Genomic DNA, 18,933 nt, shown 5'->3' on the forward strand with positions numbered 1-18,933 from the left:
CCCACATCCTCCAATCTGCATGCTAGACCTCACCATTCTGCTGATCTGAATTTGTACCAGGCCTATGCAAGAGGTGGCCAGAAGGAGGGACATCCTAATTCCACGGGGGTTGGGGGGCGGGGGTGGCAAGAGACCCTCCAGACCCAAAAGGCAGTGCGAGGCAATAGAGGACGAAGTCAATGCCAGGCACATAGCGCCACAAACATGGATGCAGTGCAGGAAGAAGTTCAATGCTTCGACACGAGTGGTCAAGGCGAGTGAGATCAACTGTCAAGTGGCATCTCCTACCAACTGCACCATTAGCCCCATCCACTGCTCCATGCACTACACCCCTCCCCCATCACCCACATACCAACAAACTCTTTCCATCAGTACTCAACCCTTCCAACGAGATGTTTCCTGCCACACTTACACATTTCCACTGTTGCAAGCCGCCCACCCACAACTCACAGGCCATACACACTGGCAGATATTCAACCATGACAGGCATGGACCTGTGACCTAACTCCATATACCTGCCTTAGCCCCATATCCCTTAATACCCTTGGTTCACAGAAATCTATCAATCTCAGATTTAGAATTCACAATTGAGCTACCATCAACTGCCATTTGCAGAAGAGCGTTCCAAACTTCTCCCACCCTTTGCATGTAGAAGCGTTTCCCAAATGCACTCCTGCACGGCCTGGCTCTAAATGTTAGGCTATGTCCCCACGTTCTAGTATTCAAGTATAGGAGACCACCAAAAACAGTTACAAATATACAGCAGCCAGAAGCAATAATCCAGCCACTAACTTGTAAATCCTGCATGGTCCCTTTAAATAGGGCTGGTGGGGGTACCTCCAGGCACTCTAAGACACGTTCAGAGGTCAGGGTTAAGACTGTGCATTGAGTTGAGCGTTAAGTGCCAAAATTGTGTCAATCACTTTAAATCAGCGTTGCACACTGATATTATCCATTTTCTCCTCACTTTACATGCAGCTGGTGTTCGGTATTTGCGCATGTGCTAACTCCTATACCAAGGTGGCACCCGGCGCACGTCACGCTGGAAACATGCGTGCGCAGCCAAGGTGCTATCTTGGCACCTCGAGAGGCCACTTAGCGCCGAAACAACGGGCGCTACACGGCCCAATTTAGTGCCCCTTGTATCCAGGAATATTTAGTACCCAATCCTGCACTTTTTTGAGCCAGGTCTCCGTTATTGCCACTACATCATATTTCCATGTGGCTATTTGTGCCTGCAGCTCACCAACCTTCTTTACCATGCTTCGTGCATTTACACGCATGCACTCTAAACCTATCTTACATCATCTTGTATTCTCATAGTCTGATCCCACCCAATACTGTACTATTTCTTGCTCTAGTGCTATCTGTCTCTCCCAATCCTTTATGCACCTTGTTTCTCCTTTTTAATGCTATATCCTGGTGCCCATCCCCCTGCCAAATTAGTTTAAATGAAGTTTAATTTAGTTCAATGTTGAACTACATAGCCATAACAGTAGAATATAAATATATTCAGCCATAAGTGCCAAGTAGACAGTCTCACTGAGCCCCTTCCCAAGGATCCCCCCATCATAGATGTCAGTGTCCAGCCACATGACATCAAGAAGCGGCTGAGTGCACTGGATACAGCAGAAGCTATGGGCCACGATAACATCCTGGTTGTAGTGTTGTGCAACAGAACTAGCTACCTCCTTAGTCCAGCTATTCCAGTGCAACAATGACACTGGCTTTTACCCGACCATGTGGAAAATTGCCCAGCTATGTCCTATCTACAAAAAGCAGGACAAATATAACCCTGCCAATCACTGCCGTATCAGCCTCCCACCAAACATCAGCAAAGTAATGGAAGGATCATCATTCGTGTCATCAAATGACACTTACTCACCAATAACCTGCTTGCTCATGCTCAGTTCAGTTTCCTCCAGAATCATGTGTTTCCAGACCTTGTCACATCCTTGATACAGACATGGATCCAAGAGTTAAATGTCAGAGGAGAAGTGAGAGTAGTTGCCCTTAGCACTAAGACAGCAATCAAACGTTTATGACACCAAGAAGCCCTATCAAAATTGTAGTCAATAAGGGTCAAAGGGAAAACCCTCCAATGGCTGGAATCATATGTCACATAAAGGAATATGATTGTGCTTGTTGGAAGCCAATCATCACAGCCCCAGGACATTACTGTGGGAGTTATTCTGGAAAGCATTTTGGGTTGACCATCTTCAGATGCTTCATCAATGATCTTCCTTCTGTCGTAAGCCAGGGGTGGGTCTGGTTCACTGATGATTCCACAGTGTTCAGCTCCACTCACAACTCCTCCAAAAAGAAGCAGCCCTTACCAGCCTACAGCAGGACTTGGGGAACATCGGGGCTTAGGCTCACAAGTGGCAGGTAGCATTTCTTGCTCTGTACGTGCCAGGTAATGGCCATCTCCAAAAGAAAAGGCCCAACCACATCTTCCTGCCTTCAACAACACTAATATCACCAAGTCATCCATTGTCAATAATCTGGGGGTCACCATTGACTAGAAATTTAACTGGACCAGCAATATCATCACCTTGGCTACAAGAGCAAGACACTGGATACTCTGCGATGAATGGCCCACCTCCTGACCCATCAAAGCCTCTCCACCAATTACAAGCCTTAAATCAGAAGTGTAATGGAATACTCAACACTCGCCTGGATGGGTACAGCCATATAAAAGACTCAAGAAGCTTGACACCATCCAGGACAGAGTAGCCCAATTGCATGGTTCTGCTGCCACTGGACTCAATATCCAACCCCTCCACCACCAGTGTATTGTAACTGCAGTATAAATGACATTGTTCTGTAATGTAAATGGGTAAAAACCTATACCTTTACAAGACACATTATGAATTCTGAAGCATAAGTAATATAACAGGATGTTTTGGTTAAAACTTAACCACAAACAAAAAACGAACAACAAATGAAAGTGGCAAACATGGCTCACCATGCAACTTTTGTTTTAGAGCATGTGCTGTAAGAATGTACTAGCCTCTCTGTTCCTGCACCCCCTTTAAATTGTACCATTTAATTTATATTGCCTCTCCTCATTTTTCCTACCAAAATGAATCACTTCACACATCTCTGCATTAAATTTCAGCTGCCATGTGTTTGTCCATTTCACCAGTGTGTCTATGTCTTCCTGAAGTCTGTTACTATCCTCCTCACTGTTTTCTACATTTCTGAGATTTGTATCATCTGCAAACTTTGAAATTATGCCTTGTGTACCCAAGTTCAAGTCATTAATATATATCAAAAAGAGCAGTGGTCCCAACACCTACCCCTAGGGGATACCACTGCATACTTCCCTCCAGTCTGAAAAACAACCGTTCACCGCTACTCTCTGCTTTCTGTCCCTTAGCCAATTTTGTATCCATGCAGCAACTGCCCCTTTAATCCCATGGCTTCAATTTTGCCAACAAGTCTATAATGTGGTACTTTATCAAACCCCTTTTGAAAGTCATCAACACAACATCAACTGCACTACCCTCATTAACCATCACCGTTACTCCATCAAAGAACTTAACAAATCCATGCTGGCTTTCATTTATTAACCCATATTTTTCCAAGTGCCAATTAATTTTGTCCCAATTAACATCTATAAAAGTTTCCCCACCACCAATATTAGGCTAATTGGTGAGTTGCTGAGTTTATCCCTCTCCCCTTTTTTGAACAGGGGTGTGACATTTACAATCCTCCAGCCCATGAAAACAAAAGCTTGGGCACATTTGACTTAAATGCATCACAGCACAGATGGACTGTCGATGACCTTGTCTCAGAGTAATTGAAGATAACATTTTGATTAATGATCTTGAGAAATTTATGCCTGACATCCTAACAACAACAACAACAACTTGCATTTATATAGCATCTTTAATGTAGTTAAACATCCCATGGCGCGTCACAGGAGCGTTATCAAACAAAATTAGATGCCAAGCCACATAAGGAGATATTAGGACAGGTGACAAAAGCTTGGTGAAAGAGGTAGGATTTAAGGACCGTCCTAAAGGAGGAGAGAGAGGTAGAGAGGCAGAAAGGTTTAGGGAGGGAATTCCAGAGCTTAGGGCAGTTGAAGGCATGGCCGCCAATGGTGAAGCGATTAAAATCGGGGATGCGCAAGAGGCAAGAAATCGAGGAGCACAAAGATCTAGAAGGGTTGTAGGGCTGGAGCAAGTTACAGAGATAGGGAGGGGCGAGGTCATGGAGGGATCTGAAAACAAGGATCAGAATTTTAAAATCGAGGCGTTCCCGGACCAGGAGCCAATGTAGGTCAGCGAACAGAGGGGTGAAGGGTTAACGGGACTTGGTGCGACTCAGGATACAGGCAGCAGAGTTTTGGATGAGCTCAAGTTTATGGAAAGTGGAAGATGGGAGGCCTGCCAGGAGAGCATTGGAATAGTCGAGTCTAGAGGTAACAAAGGCATGGATGAGAGTTTCAGCAGCAGATGAACTGAGGCAGGGGTGGAGACGGGTGATGTTATGGAGGTGGAAGTAGGCAGTCTTGGTGATGGACCGGATATGTGGTCGGAAGCTCATCTCAGGGTCAAATAGTTCACCAAGGTTGCGAACAGTCTTGTTCAGCCTCAGACTTGACCAGAGAGAGGGATGGAGTCGATGGCTAGGGAACGGATTTTGCGGCGGGAACCAAACCCCATTTAATCAGTACTATAGACACTGTTGTGATGATTTTCCTGTAATTTCTTGTGGAGATACTTTCCTGCCAACTGTTCCCCACATTATCCCTCATTTCTTATAATATGAACTCAAACCAAACCAATGAAAGGCCAGTAACCCAACTGAACTTTGGTGACTTGAGTTTTCAGCCTTTTCATACTCAACTCTACTAAAATGTTGACACTCTCATAATTAAATGAAATACAGGTAGATAGAACTCCACTCCAATATGGCACATTCACACAACTTTTACCTTACCTGATGCAGATGTTGATGGTGAATTGATTTAAGATCTACTTTCTTGCAAAACTGTTGTTTTCCATCTAGTGTTGCACAAAGCAATTACAATACAAAATGTGTATTTAATTTTTTGCAGTCATAACCTGCATCAGTGGACATTTTTAGTCCTTTTCAGCTAGTTATTATGTATAGAAAAATAGATATAATAAATTGTGTTCCCACCTCATTAGTGTATCAGAAATGAACAGCTCATCACTCAGGAATAGTCATGCCGAATGGGAGACTTTTCCGTGGCAGTAGGAACAAATAGTTTGAGTAAAACCAAGTCAGAAGTTGAGAATATCGGAAATAACAATTGCGGGTCTTCTATAACAGGTGGGCAATCCGCTCTGCCAGTTTACCGCCCAAGTGGCGAAGATGACAATTACCCCCAGTAAGCATGAAATTCAAAGCACTGCTGCAATAATTATAAAGGCTGTGGCAATGTAAAGGGCTGCAACAGCCATTTAAAGGGCCTCCTTTTGCTATAAATAGAAGGGAAGGAGATTAAAGTCTTATACTATTCCTGTTCAATCGTAGGATGGAGGCATCACAAGGACACATTACAGATAGTGACCTGGAGGTGCTATGCTACAGTGAGGCAAAAGGGCATTGCTCTGGTTGACAATCAAGGGTACCCACGCCAGAGAAGAGATCTATCATGAGGCAGCTGATAGTGTAATTGTTCTCTGCACGTGTGGAAGAAGATTGCAGACTTGAGGAAAAGTGTCAAGGAAATGCTACATACAACAAATATCTGCCCCAAGTATACATGCCACAAAGTATATCCTCAGTGCCCATTACTCTTGTACTTCTCAACCTTCAACCTTACAGCCTTTCAGTGTTTAGCAAAGCATGACCATGAAGTAGCATTGTATACAAGCTGCAACTTACATCTGAAACTTTTGTCACACTTAAGGAGTTTCAAATAGCAAATGCTTCCAAAATACCGTAGCTGTATAATGCATGTTCATTTAGTGACACACAGGGTGGGCTCCAGGATGAGCACATATCAGTCACATCTTTTATAAATATATAAAAAGTTGAAGGATAGTTAAAGGAATGGTGGGGCCGATTAGGGACAATAAAGGGAATCTTCTTGTGGAGGCAAAGGGCATGACTGAATACTTTGCATGGGTCTTCACAAAAGAAGAGGATGAAGTTAATGTCGCAGTAGAGGGGGAGGGAGTAGAGATATTGGATAGGATGAAAATAGATAGAAAGGAGGTGCTAAATAGGTTGGCATCACTCAAAGTTAGCAAGTCACCCGGTCCAGATGGGATGCATCCTAGGTTACTGAGAGAAGCAAGGGTGGAGATAGAAGAAGCTCTGATCCACCTTGGATATGGGAGTGGTGCAAGAGGACTGGAGGATTGCAAATGTTACAACCCTATTGAAAAAGAGGAGAGGGATAAACCTGGTAACTACAGGTTTAACATCAGTGATGAGAAAACTACTAGAGACCATTGTCAAGGACAAAATTAATTCTCACTCGGAGAAGCATAAGTTAATAAGGTACAGCCAGCACGAATTTGTTAAAGGCAAATCATGTCTGATTAACCTGATTGAGTTCTTTGATGAAGTAACAGGGTTGATGAAGGTAGTGCAGTAGATATTGTATATGTGGACTTTCAAAAGGCAATTGATAAAGTACCACATAACAGAATAAACAGAAAATAGAAGCACATAGGAGTAAAAGGACGGTGGTAACTTGTGTACGTAATTGGCCAGGAGATAGCAAGCAGAGAGTAGTGGTGAATGGATGCTTTCTAACTGGAGAGAAGTGTGAAGGGGGTCCTCCAGGGGTTGGTATTAGAACCCTTGCTTTTCTTGTTATACGTAAATGACTTGGACTTGGGGAGTACAATTTCAAAGATTGCGGATGATATAAAACTTGGCAGTAAATAGTGAGGAGGATAGCAGCAGACTTCAGGAGGACATAGACAGACGGGTGAAATGGGCAGACACATAGCAGATGAAATTTAATGGGGATAAGTGTGAAGTGATGCACTTTGGGAGGAACAACATGGAGAGGCAGTATAATCTAAATGGTACTATTTTGAGAGGAACCTGGGGTGCATATTCACAAATCTTTTAAGGTGGCAGGGCAAGTTGATAAGGAGGTTAAGAAAGCATATGCGATACTTGGCTTTGTAAATAGGGGCATTGAATACAAAAACAAGAAAGTCATGCTAAACCTTTACAAATCACTGGTTGGGCCTCAGCTGGAGTATTGTGTACAATTCTGGGAACCATACTTTAGGAAGGATGTCAAGGCCTTGGAGCCGGTACAGAGGAGGTTTACCAGGATGATACCAGGGATAGGGGACTTCAGTTATGTGGAGACATTGAAGGAGCTGGGACTGTTCTCCTTAAAGCAGAGAAGGTTAAGGGGAGACTTAATAGAGGTGTTCAAAATTATAAAGAGTTTTGATGGAGCAACTGTTTCCTCTGGCAAGTGGTCGGTAACCAGAGGTCGTAGATTTAAAATAATTGGCAAAAGAACTAGAGTGGAAATGAGGAGAAATTTTTTCACTCAGAGGGTTGTTAAGATCTGGAATGCACTACCTGAAAGGGCAGTGGAAGTAGATTCCGTAGGAACTTTCAAAAGGCAATTGGACATGTACTTGAAAAGAACTAATTTGCAGAGTTATGGAGAAAAAGCTGGGGTGTGTGACAGCTCTTTCGAAGAGCCGGCACAAGTACGATGGGCCGAATGGCCTCCTTCTGTGCTATAACATTCTATGATTCTACATCGCAAAACTACTTTTATACTTGCAGGACAAGATGACACATAATAAAAGCAAACAGGTCCAAACTGGGGGAAGGCCCAGAAATTACAAACTCTTGGCTCCATTTAAGGGGCCCTACCCAGGAAAACCTAAGCATTGAAGGAATAAGAAAAGGTGAAGCTGGAGGGATCTCCCAAGATCAGGACTAGTTCCAACCTGCTTATAATATCTTGTCAATCTACTCAATCATTGAAACAAGCATACACACAAGCACAAAAACATCACACACAGTATATTGCATTGCAAGCCTGTTTGAAGATGTCAAAATTGCAAAAATGTGTTGCTCTCTTCCTATTACAGGTCTGGAAGTGCAGCCTGCCCATACTATTAGTGATTGTAGCATCTCACAGCACCCTGTATCACTCTCAGCAACATTTTCAAACACCAGCACAGCCACATAGACTCCAGAAAATGCAGTTAGTGGACTTGAGGAGGTGGCACCGGTTAGTCACTGTGCACAAGTGTGAGGCAGCAACTGGTCATGGCAGAGGAGAGGCAGGAACCTGTTACCCGGATAGCCACTGAGTGCCATCAATGATACCCTTTATTTTGGGAAATCCAGGAGTGTGTGAAATTGGGCAGCCACGTCATATTCCTTTTGCTATGCATCAATCATCTGTTTGATACATCTGTAGGCAAAGAGTTGGCTGGTACTGATATTTATGCTAGTGTGAAGATGGAGGCATAAAATTTGGAGATGGAGGTGATTTTCACTGCCACTGGTGGTGTCATCCCTATATTAGAGGTTGCCTGCCGGTCTCCTTTCAACCAATGGCAGAGTTCTGCAACTGCCTCTGTACTGAACTTGAGCCTTTGGAGGCAGTTCTCCTCCATTATTGCCAGGTAGCTGTGCCTGGGCCTGTAGACACAATTGGTGGCATAATGGTAGGTATGAGCAGTCCAGCTCTTACGTCAAAGTGATCTATTTCATATGCCATCTTTGATCTTCTTGGTTCTCTTGCATAAAATCCTGTAATAGGGTGCACTGAAAGCAATCTTCATATCTTGCAATGGAACAGAGGAAAATAAAGAATAGTATGCCTTGAAGAGATCACTTCCCAATAGATGTGAACCTTACTAGCCTCAGATGCCCACTTTAAATGGGTGGGATTAGTATTGGGTGGAATGGTGTAAGAAAATACCATATTCTTGCATAATGAAGCTCTTGTACACACTGTACAAGGGAGAACAACATTGCTGGACAACTGGTTCAGCAATCACTTTTGCTGGCAGGAATTTCTCTCCTATAATCAGTAATATAACAGAGCTAAGTCTAAACTCTAATGGGCTTATCCATGATATATTTAGCACAATCAAAATGAGAGGAAGTTGAAGGACAATGGTGGTCTACCATGTTATGGACCAGAACAATCTCCCAGCTGAGCTCTGCCCCCCTCCCTCCCAATCCCTCCAAAGCCAGGGTTTATATGTACTTTTATTGTTTTCCTTTTCTCTTCAAATTTTCTTTCCTTACATTTCTTCCCACCAATGTTCTCCCCCACTCCCACTCTTCTTTCCCTGAGTGTGTTGACTGTTGCTGGGATACAATTCCATGGGCGCCTGCTGTCCTCTGGTATCTCATCCAAATGGTCATTATTTAAGTGGGAGCCTTGCCACTAAATGTCAGCAGGTTATCTGACCACAGAGGTCATCACGGCTGATGCATTCCTGTCCTCACCCAACATTCTCACCTGCTCTCCCTGCAGGGGTCACTGGATACTGATCATGAGCAGGAGTCCTGTCTAATTTTCCTATTCCTAATTCAGCACTTCTGCACCATTCCAGTTGATATCAGCTAACTGAGCACAGACCAATGGAGCTCAGGTGTCCACATACAGTCCTACAATAAATCCTACTGATCATCACATCCACCCTCGCTGATCTACACCATTTCCCTGTCACTCAATGCATCGAATTTAAAATACTCATCCTCATTTACAAATTATTCCATAGCCTCATCACACCCTGTCTTGCAAACTTCTCCAACCTTACATCCCCTACTGTGCACTCCAGTCCTCTCACTCTGACCTTCTGTACACCCTCCTCTGTTGCCCCATCTGGTCTGTGAAGCTCCATAACTCACTGAATAAATCTGCTGTGCCATCAATCTGTTCTGTGTTTTGATGTTTTGTGGAATAACATTAGAATTTCACTAAGTGCATATCAAAATGCAGGAAGGTGCATAACTTGTCTGTATATTTAGAAACTCAAAGAGGATCACATCCCCAGAGCAAATACTAACTACCTCCTCATGAAAATGTCGATAAGTAATTGTGATATACATTGATGCATGGCTCAATCCTACTTATCTGCCCTTAAACCCTGTGCACACAATCTGAATACACTGCATACTGCGTGTACACTACATACTGCCACTGAAAGACAGAAAGAAATCACAAAATGGAAAACAACATCTTCTTATGCTTACATTATTGTGAAAATTCTCATTATGTCACAACCAATGTTGGAGTAATGTATTAGGTTCAAATTCTACAGCAACAATAGTTTATATTTATACAGCTGTTTTAAGATCGAAAGATATTCCAAGGCGCTTTACAGAGAAAGAAAGGAATGGATGCTGAATCTTTGTCATACAGTTAAGAAAAAGGTCTACAGGCTTGGTGGAAGGATTGGCAAGGCAAAGGAGGGGGGAGATGCACAGAAGGCCAGAGGCAGATGATTGGAGGACATGATATAAGGTTGGAGAAGGTTGCAGAAGGTAGAGTGAGGCCATGGATGGGTTTGTAGATGAGGATGAGGATTTTAAATTCAATGCATTAAGCAACATGGAGCCAAAATAGATCAGTAAGGACAGTTGTGATGAGTGGGCAGGACTTAACGTAGGGCGCAATGCAAATAGCTGAGTTCTGGACAAGTTGGAGTCTGGAGGTTAAGAGGCTAGTAAGGAAAATGTTGGAGAAATCAGAGTCTGGAGATGACAAAGACATAGATAAAAGTTTCAGCAGCAGGGATGAAGTAAGAGCAGAGGTGAGCCATGTTATGAAGGTGGAAGTTAGCTGTCTTGATGATGGATATGACATAGGATTTGATGCTCAGTTCTGGGTCGAGCAGGACACCGAGGTGGTGCACAGTCTGGTTCAACATGAACGAACAGTCGGTAGGGGGATGGGTTCAGTGGTAAGGGAAAAGAGTTTTTGGCAGAGACTGAAAATAAATTCTAGTCAATCATCTTAAATAGTATTAAAATAATCCAATATCATCACTTTATTTGCCTTCTGTGCCTATCTTGTTACCTTCTTCACAGCAGCCTTTTGGGAGATAAGTCATGGCTAATTGAATCAATTAGTTTAAATAAATGCTTCACATTAATCAAGTATGTAAAGAAACAGCAGATGGAGAGATCCTCTCTACAAAGTAGTTTTATTTTTGTGTAGTTTTGCCTGTAGTAGATGAACTCACTTTTCTTACACTAATGCATTTAGTTTCACTTTATATGGTCTAACGTTTATAGTTAAAGAACAATAGAGTTTGGATTAACACTTCTGTTCAAACTGTGTGGAGAAGGTTTGGTATGTCAAGCATTCATAAGATAACATCCCTAGTAGTGATGTCGACCCTAATAACAACAACAGCTTGCATTTAAATAGCTCTTTTAACGCATAAAAATCTCCCAAGGTTCTTCATAGAAGTGTAATCAGATAAAGATCAATGCCGAGGCCAAGAAGAAGATATTAGGAGGAGTGATCAAAAGCTTGGTCAGAGAGGTGGATTTTATGAAGGGGTTTAAATGAGGTGGAGAGAGAGAGGGGTTTACAAAGAGAATTCTTGAGTGTGGGACCTGGACAGCTGATGGCACGCCCACCTTTGGTGGGGCGAAGGGAGGGGAGGATGCACAAAAGGCCTGAGTCGGAGGATTGGAGAATTTGGGGGTGGTTTAGGGATAGAGGAGGTTACAGAGATAGGGAAGGGCAGAGCCATGTAGGATTTAAACACAAGGATGAGAATTTTAAATTTGAGGCTTTGGGAGACTGGGAGGCAGTACAGGTCAGCAAGGACAGGAGTGATGGGTGAGCAGGACATGATGCAGCATAGGATACGGGCAGCAGAGTTTTGGATGATGTGAAGTTTAGAGGGTGGAGAATGGGAGAACAACCAGGGGAGCATTTGAATAGTCAAGTCTGGTGGTGAAAAAGGCACAGGTGAAGGTTTCAGCAGCAAATGGACTGTGGTGGGGCGGATACAGGCAATGTTGCGCAGCTGAAAGTAGGTGGTCTTTCTGATGGAGAATATTTGGGATCAAAAAGGACACTGAGATTGTGAGCAGTCTGGTTCAGGCAAAAACAATGGCCAGGGAGGAGGATGGAATCAGCGGTGAGGGTATGGAGTTTGTAGTGGGTGCCAAAGACGATGGCTTCAGTCTTCCCAATGATTAACTGGAGGAAATTGCGGTTCATCTAGGACTGGATGTTGGATAGGCAATCTGACTACACAGAGGCAGTGGAGTAGTCAAGACAGGTGGTGGAGAGGGACGTTGTCAGCATACATGTGGAAGCTGACTCCATGTCTATGGATGATGTTTCCAAAATGCAGCATGCAGATGAGGAAGTAAAGGGGGCAAAGGACTGATCTTTGAGAGACTCCAAAGCAACGGTACCAGGATGGTAAGAGAAGCCAAGTCTGGAGATGCTCTGACTACGATCAGATAGGTAAGAGTGGAACTAAGCGAGGGCAGTCCCACTGAGTTGGCCAACTGATTAGAGTAGGATGATGTGGTCTACTATACCAAAGGCTGTAAAGAGGTCGAGGAGGATGTCACAGAGGATGTCATTTGTTCTTTTAATTATTGAGAATGGTGTCTTGTTTCAATTTAAGCTCTAGTTGTCTTATGGCACCAGCCTATGACCAGTAGCCAAAGCTAATGATTCATACCAAGCATACCCTATATATATTGCAAATTGTGAATTTTTAGTCCCACCATTATAAGAGAGCTCTGCACATATGTGCTTACACACATGCAGAGCTCCAATTCCTGTGAGAATGCAGACTCAAAACGTTTATTTTTAAACTGCTTTAGGTTACAAAGTGCTTCAGAGATTTAATGGACCACTGAGCACTTTATATTTGGTTTGACACCATAGTGGAGTTATACTCCTGGTGGCATCAAACTCAAGGTGAAGTACGGCAGCCTCCTTGGGGGAGAGGGGAAAGCTCATACTGCTGCATTCTTGAGTCAGATCAGAACCTGACTCTGGAGTTATACTGTCACTTTTCATTTGAACGAAAAGAATATGGAGAAAGAATAGGGAAATGCGACTAAGCTGGTAGCTCTTTCAGAAAAAGGTAGTAGGGGGACCTGCCAGGTAACCTCCTTCTGTGCTATGAAATCTATGACTCACCCTAAGATTCCTAATAACATTAATGATAACAATTGCAGTGGGGAATGAAATTAAACAATATCTCACAAACACAATGCAAATCATTAATAGTAAAGTTAAAATTAATAAGAATCTTGTCGGTAACCAGGAACACAAACTAAATGCACTAGACCTGGGGAGCAGTCTTGAAGAGTTGGTTGCAAAACAAATTTATCCACTAGGTGCCGCCGTTTCCTCCCATTATCTACAGATTATAAGCTTCTTAACTCAGGAAGAATAGAAGGATGAAGGAACCTTTGCAGAACCAGACTAGACTTGTTGATCTCCATTAACAGAGAGCGGAAATAAATTAGGAGAGCCTTTCGCGGACCACGATATTGTTTGGATCCTGAAAAAAAACCTTAACTGGATGATAAAACGTGTAGCTGGAAGCTGTGCATGAGCGGAGCTGATATATGCTTATTTTTGGTTGGTGTTGCGAAGCCGTTTTCATCTCTAAGCAGTCCATGTTAATCCAATAGGATTCTATTCCAATACAGCAATAGGTTTTACACAAGGTTCGTAAAGCAAATGATTCTTACATCATCTCCGGCTAATTTTAGGCTATGGACATAATCTCAGCGTTTGATGGGTTTAAAAAATATATTATCACTGTAATCATCAGGGTAAGTAACAGATGTGCATGTTGAAGATACTGGTTTTATCTACTGCAGTTAAAACGTTAATGAAATTATTTTTTTAAAATGATTTCACTCGTAATAACATAGCTGACATTTGTTTTTTTTAAGATGCCCAAGTCATATACAGCCATCCGTTTTATGCCCAGCTGTGACCTAATTGTAAAGATAAACAAAATGTATTGGTGTATGTAGTTGGACTAGACATAAATGAAACAGAACGCTACTTTCATTTCATTGTCAGTAAGGTGAAGATTCAGAAAATCATTCCGTGGGGGTTTATTCCTTTTTAGCAAATTGCACCAAATTATCTTTTACTGTCTTATCAATCTGCAACTATCCGAAGCTCCATCAAAAAGGATGGCGGAGATTTGTTGTCACCTGGAGCTGGGAAGCACCAGAAAGATTTGTAACACGCATGTAAATTTACCATGGGGTAATTTACCAATTTTACGATCGCCAGATAGTGCAGGAACCAGTTAAAACAGAGGGACGAATGTCGAACATATATCTTAAGATTACCTCGTTAAAACTTTACCACCATGAATTCAATGTTAACGTTAATGAACAAGCAGGATACAGAGTGTAAACTTAACTTAAGAAGATATTCAAATTTGGAAGGACAGACTTTGTGATTTGCTGCTCCACTCAGGTTGAGTGAGGGTACGATTTTAAATTAGTATTCAGGATCAAGCTTTATTCATGTACATTGCCATACTTGACCATAAATTGTCCATTTTAAAATTGTTTCCACACAAAGCAGTATAATTAACCAATGTCAAATTGGTCTTAATCATCGAATGCTGGCAATGTGACTCAGCTGTATTTGAAATCTGTTCTGACAAGACCTCTTCTATCACTAATGAACCAAATTTCATTTTGCACAGTGGGGGTCTGATAGCCCAAACTAGGCGAGTGTTGAACTACTTTGCAGACAAACAGCGTAAAAGCCTCCTCACGCTGAAAGTGCTTGGCAAACCATCGCTCCATTTGTTTTTTTTTTGGCCCTGTGCTCGTCATACTCTGGCTGTTCTGCAGAACAGTTCATCTTTCACAAAGCTGGACTGACTATATTCAATTCTAAAGCAGAGTATAGAGAGTGCACTGAAGGAAGAGTTCTTTCTGTTGCACAATTCAAGGGGAGAGGGTCATGTCTCCCTGAACTTGCACTAAATCCAAACGCAGCTCCCGGGCATGAGAAGAATGAAATACAAAAATGATTGTTAAGTCATATATAAAATGGCAGTAACTTTGGTTAGGGGATGTGAGGCAGCATGGATCTGCCATCTTAACATGGAAACTCAGGATATCTTTAGCAATTGGGAGCTGATACAAACGTCACTTTGGTTATTGAAGGAAAGGCTGGTCCTTCCACGTGGTGGTCATTCTGCAGACATGCTTTCAATTCCTTGAGGAGAAACAAGATGAAAACAATGTGGCTCCTTTAAAGAGCCAGAGATAGTTTATTTCTTGACGTACGTGGGTAGACTTCGATATTATTGAAAGCATGTACACAACAGGCTTTTAATGCTTCTGCTGCTAGACTCCAAGCAGTACTTCTAATCGTTTAACGTGGCTGCTTATTGTATAAATAAAAATATTCAAAATACAGCTTCGGCTGTAGCATTGTCACATTTGAAAAGAAAGATATTTCTTTATATTTCAAAGTAAATAAAAATGCAGAAGCTGTTCGGTGATGGTATGGAGCGGTCTCTATAAGGGAATACCGTGTAATTTAACGTGTAGCCGATCGTTATTGCAGTTTATATATAACAGGCACAGATTGCTACGAATGAGATGACATGGAATAGAGCAAGTGGGTGGTTTGTGAATGGAAACCAAATTGCAACAAATATGCCTGGGGTCCGGCTGCATTTCGGGTTGAATTCTAGTTTTCCTGTCAGTAAATATACGGCAGCAGAAACAAATGACAATATTTTTTGTAAAGAAAGCAAGATCAGGTGTAAATGCACAAGAAGCAAATGCGGTGACTTTAAAGACCAGGGAATATCCGAGAGTCTGTTATCGGGAATAAAATGATCGTGGTATTAGAATGTTTCCATTTGTTGATGGGAATAAGTTTAAGAGTTCTGGATTTCTCATGGAGTGTAATGTGATACCCGGGAGGTGACTGCTGCCCTCTAGGAGCTGCCTGTCACTGAGCTGTATTTCAGCTCCCGCATGTGGACAGCGCTCACTGGCCTCCTGCAGCAACACGACTCTGGCCATTGGGAGCTCGCCTGCTCAGAAAGACATATGTCCCTTGAGCAGATTAAATGAGCTATTTGTTTCACTGATTAACGGATAAAGCACCGCAACCGCACTACCTGACACTGCGTTGGAGATGCACTTGCTCCGTTTTGTAGGTCATTTGGATCTGAGAAACATTTTGGGTCTTATCACCAAGTACCTTTTTTTTCCAGCTTCGAGAATGGATGTAAAAGCGGCCAGATGAAAATCCTGCACTGAGTTCTGACACCCGGGCAGTTAGTGTAATATTAAATCCAGCCTTACTGAAGAAAACTGGAAAAATGCCTGCGGGAATGAATAGAGGGGACTGTCGGTCCACCAACTCCCTGCCTCCAGATCCCATGGAGATCATCAGGAGCAAGGCTTGTTCCAGAAGAGTAAAACTCAATGTTGGGGGACTTGCACATGAAGTTCTTTGGAGAACCTTGGACCGGTTACCCCGGACGCGGCTGGGCAAGCTCCGGGAGTGCAATACTCACGAGTCCCTTATGGAGATCTGTGATGATTATAATTTGGAAGAAAACGAATACTTTTTTGACCGTCACCCCGGGGCTTTCACATCTATTTTGAATTTTTATCGCACGGGGAAGTTGCATATGATGGAAGAGATGTGCGCTCTGTCCTTCAGTCAAGAGCTTGACTACTGGGGAATAGATGAGATCTATCTGGAGTCATGCTGTCAGGCCAGGTATCATCAGAAAAAGGAACAAATGAACGAGGAACTGAAACGAGAAGCTGAAACGATGAGGGGGAGAGAGGGAGAAGAGTTTGATAACACCTTCTGTGCAGAGAAAAGGAAGAAACTATGGGATCTTTTAGAGAAGCCCAGCTCCTCTGTGGCTGCCAAGGTAATCGTCATTTGGTAAATTTAGTGCGCGCATTGAATCCCAAAAATAAATATTACATTCAAATTATAAATATAATTCAAAACATGCAAATCTTTTCAAGGATCCAAGGTATATGGAACTGGATTGGAATAGTTTGAAGATAAAATTATCATTAGAGTAAATGTAGTTTGACAGACGGTTCATCCAACATAATCTATAAATATTGCGCTGTTGAGATACAAATCGTTGTTTCCGAAAAAAATAGCTGTCCCAATTTAAAAATAGACAATACCTTTTTTAATCAATTTAATTATTTATTTGCAGAATTCTGTCAGACTTCTAGATTATACCCGTTTGGTTAAACAGTACTTAACACCTTGTCCTCACCACACTAACTATTCCACAAAACAGCAATTTGAAGACTTTTTAATAAAGGAAGCAATTTAACCAGATGCAGCTGAAACTCACAATACTCTATTGTGTACTTTGCACTTTTAAAATTAAATATTAAATTATTTTCTGTGGGCAATCAGATCAAGCATGAAATGACTTTATAAAATGTTTTGTAACATGAATGTCTGTGCATTTCAATGAGAGTGCTTTCACTGTCCTTGATGAAGGGACCTAGCTAGGGTTGGTTCAACTCTGCTTGGGTAACTCATGTTTGAAAGGATTTTCTAACATTATTGCTGGTAACAATATTTAGACAAGTGCATTGTACTTGGAAAGGAATGGAAGTATCCATTGTAATGTATATACTTGGCCCCTGTTCAATGTTCTTACGTTTTTGGTAGTGTATTTTCCATTAAATGTCAAAGATGTAGTAATGAGATCACTAAATAACTGAGAACTGGTGAAATCAGTATTACAGATGGTAAAACTAAACTGATGAAAATAGATGTTTTAGTGGCCATGTTAGTCTTGTCCTCTACTATTTGCAACATGACTGTGGGCTAATGCTAATCCAGTGCAAAGTACAACCGAAGACCAGCAGATTGTTGGGATGATCATTGTCCTGTCTAAGAATAAATTATTTTAATTAAGAGTATAAATTCAATCCAATGACTTGTTTGAACAAATGATTACATTTGTTCATATCAATCTGTCATTTCATAGCTAATATATAAATAGTGTGGAAAATGTCAGCAATTTTTCAGTTTTATAGCATCAAATATATCTCTGGATCAGACATCAGTCAAACCTTCTAATGAATTTGAAATGCCTGGAGTACATGGCCATTAGTATATTATAGATTGAGTTGCAATACTATATGCTGGTGTGCAGGTAAAGTCAAAAAGACTTTTTAAATAAATCAGATAGCCAGTCAATGACAATGATCATTAATTTAAAATAATTATGAATTATCCCAGTGGGAAATGTAATTAACAAGGGAGATAGATATTATTTACCCTCTCATATAATTAATTAGTGACTACTCATACAACCAGTAGTGCTAGACTAGTTTTCAACAACAACCATTAAGAACATAAGATAGACTAGAATGAGAAAGGCCCTGTTAGTTAATCAAGCCTGTATCTCCCACAGACCATTTACAATTTGCCCTGCCATGAACTCTATTCAATTTATTTAATCTACTGAGAAGATTTCTGAAGGAAATCTCTGGGATCCCCAATAGTAACTGAGTGAAACTCCAGGCCATCCATTGAACCTTACAACCTATGTTTTACCCTTGACAGGTTTGCTTTCCCATGTATGGCAATTTGTCAAGTCTAGTATGACAGAAGTGTTAGCATTGAGCAAAGTTAAATTGGACAGAGATGAAAAAAGGTTCACCTAGGTGTTCAGTTCAATTCATCCAGATGGTACTTGTCTAGGAGCTTAATTAGTGTGAAGCAATATTAAGTTATATGTAGCTACTGGTATGAAACAGGCCTACTACTGTACCACTTTATAGCGTCTTCTCTTGATATCACCAGTTTCCAAAACACCAAACTGTTCCACATTAATTTTTATAATTTACTACATTTAATGTTTTCATAATGACAGATTGACCAGTTTCCTGCAAATGCATAGGAACATTTTCACACCCAACCTGGGCCATCTGATTAATCCTGTG

The 18,933-nt window shown here is 41.7% G+C and overlaps 1 protein-coding gene across 1 annotated transcript in view; it reads left to right on the top strand.

The window, feature by feature from the left end:
- Positions 1-16,295: 16,295 nt before the first annotated feature.
- The window catches only part of kcnb1 (potassium voltage-gated channel, Shab-related subfamily, member 1), a 257,399-nt gene continuing 254,761 nt past the window's right edge, over positions 16,296-18,933 (top strand). The window contains exon 1 of the mRNA XM_068000802.1: positions 16,296-16,877. Coding sequence (XP_067856903.1) covers positions 16,311-16,877 — 567 coding nt within the window. The 5' untranslated portion in view covers positions 16,296-16,310. The remainder of the gene's footprint in view (positions 16,878-18,933) is intronic.

The sequence above is a fragment of the Heptranchias perlo genome, chromosome 19 (genome assembly GCF_035084215.1).
Source record: "Heptranchias perlo isolate sHepPer1 chromosome 19, sHepPer1.hap1, whole genome shotgun sequence".
Lineage (NCBI taxonomy): Eukaryota > Metazoa > Chordata > Chondrichthyes > Hexanchiformes > Hexanchidae > Heptranchias > Heptranchias perlo.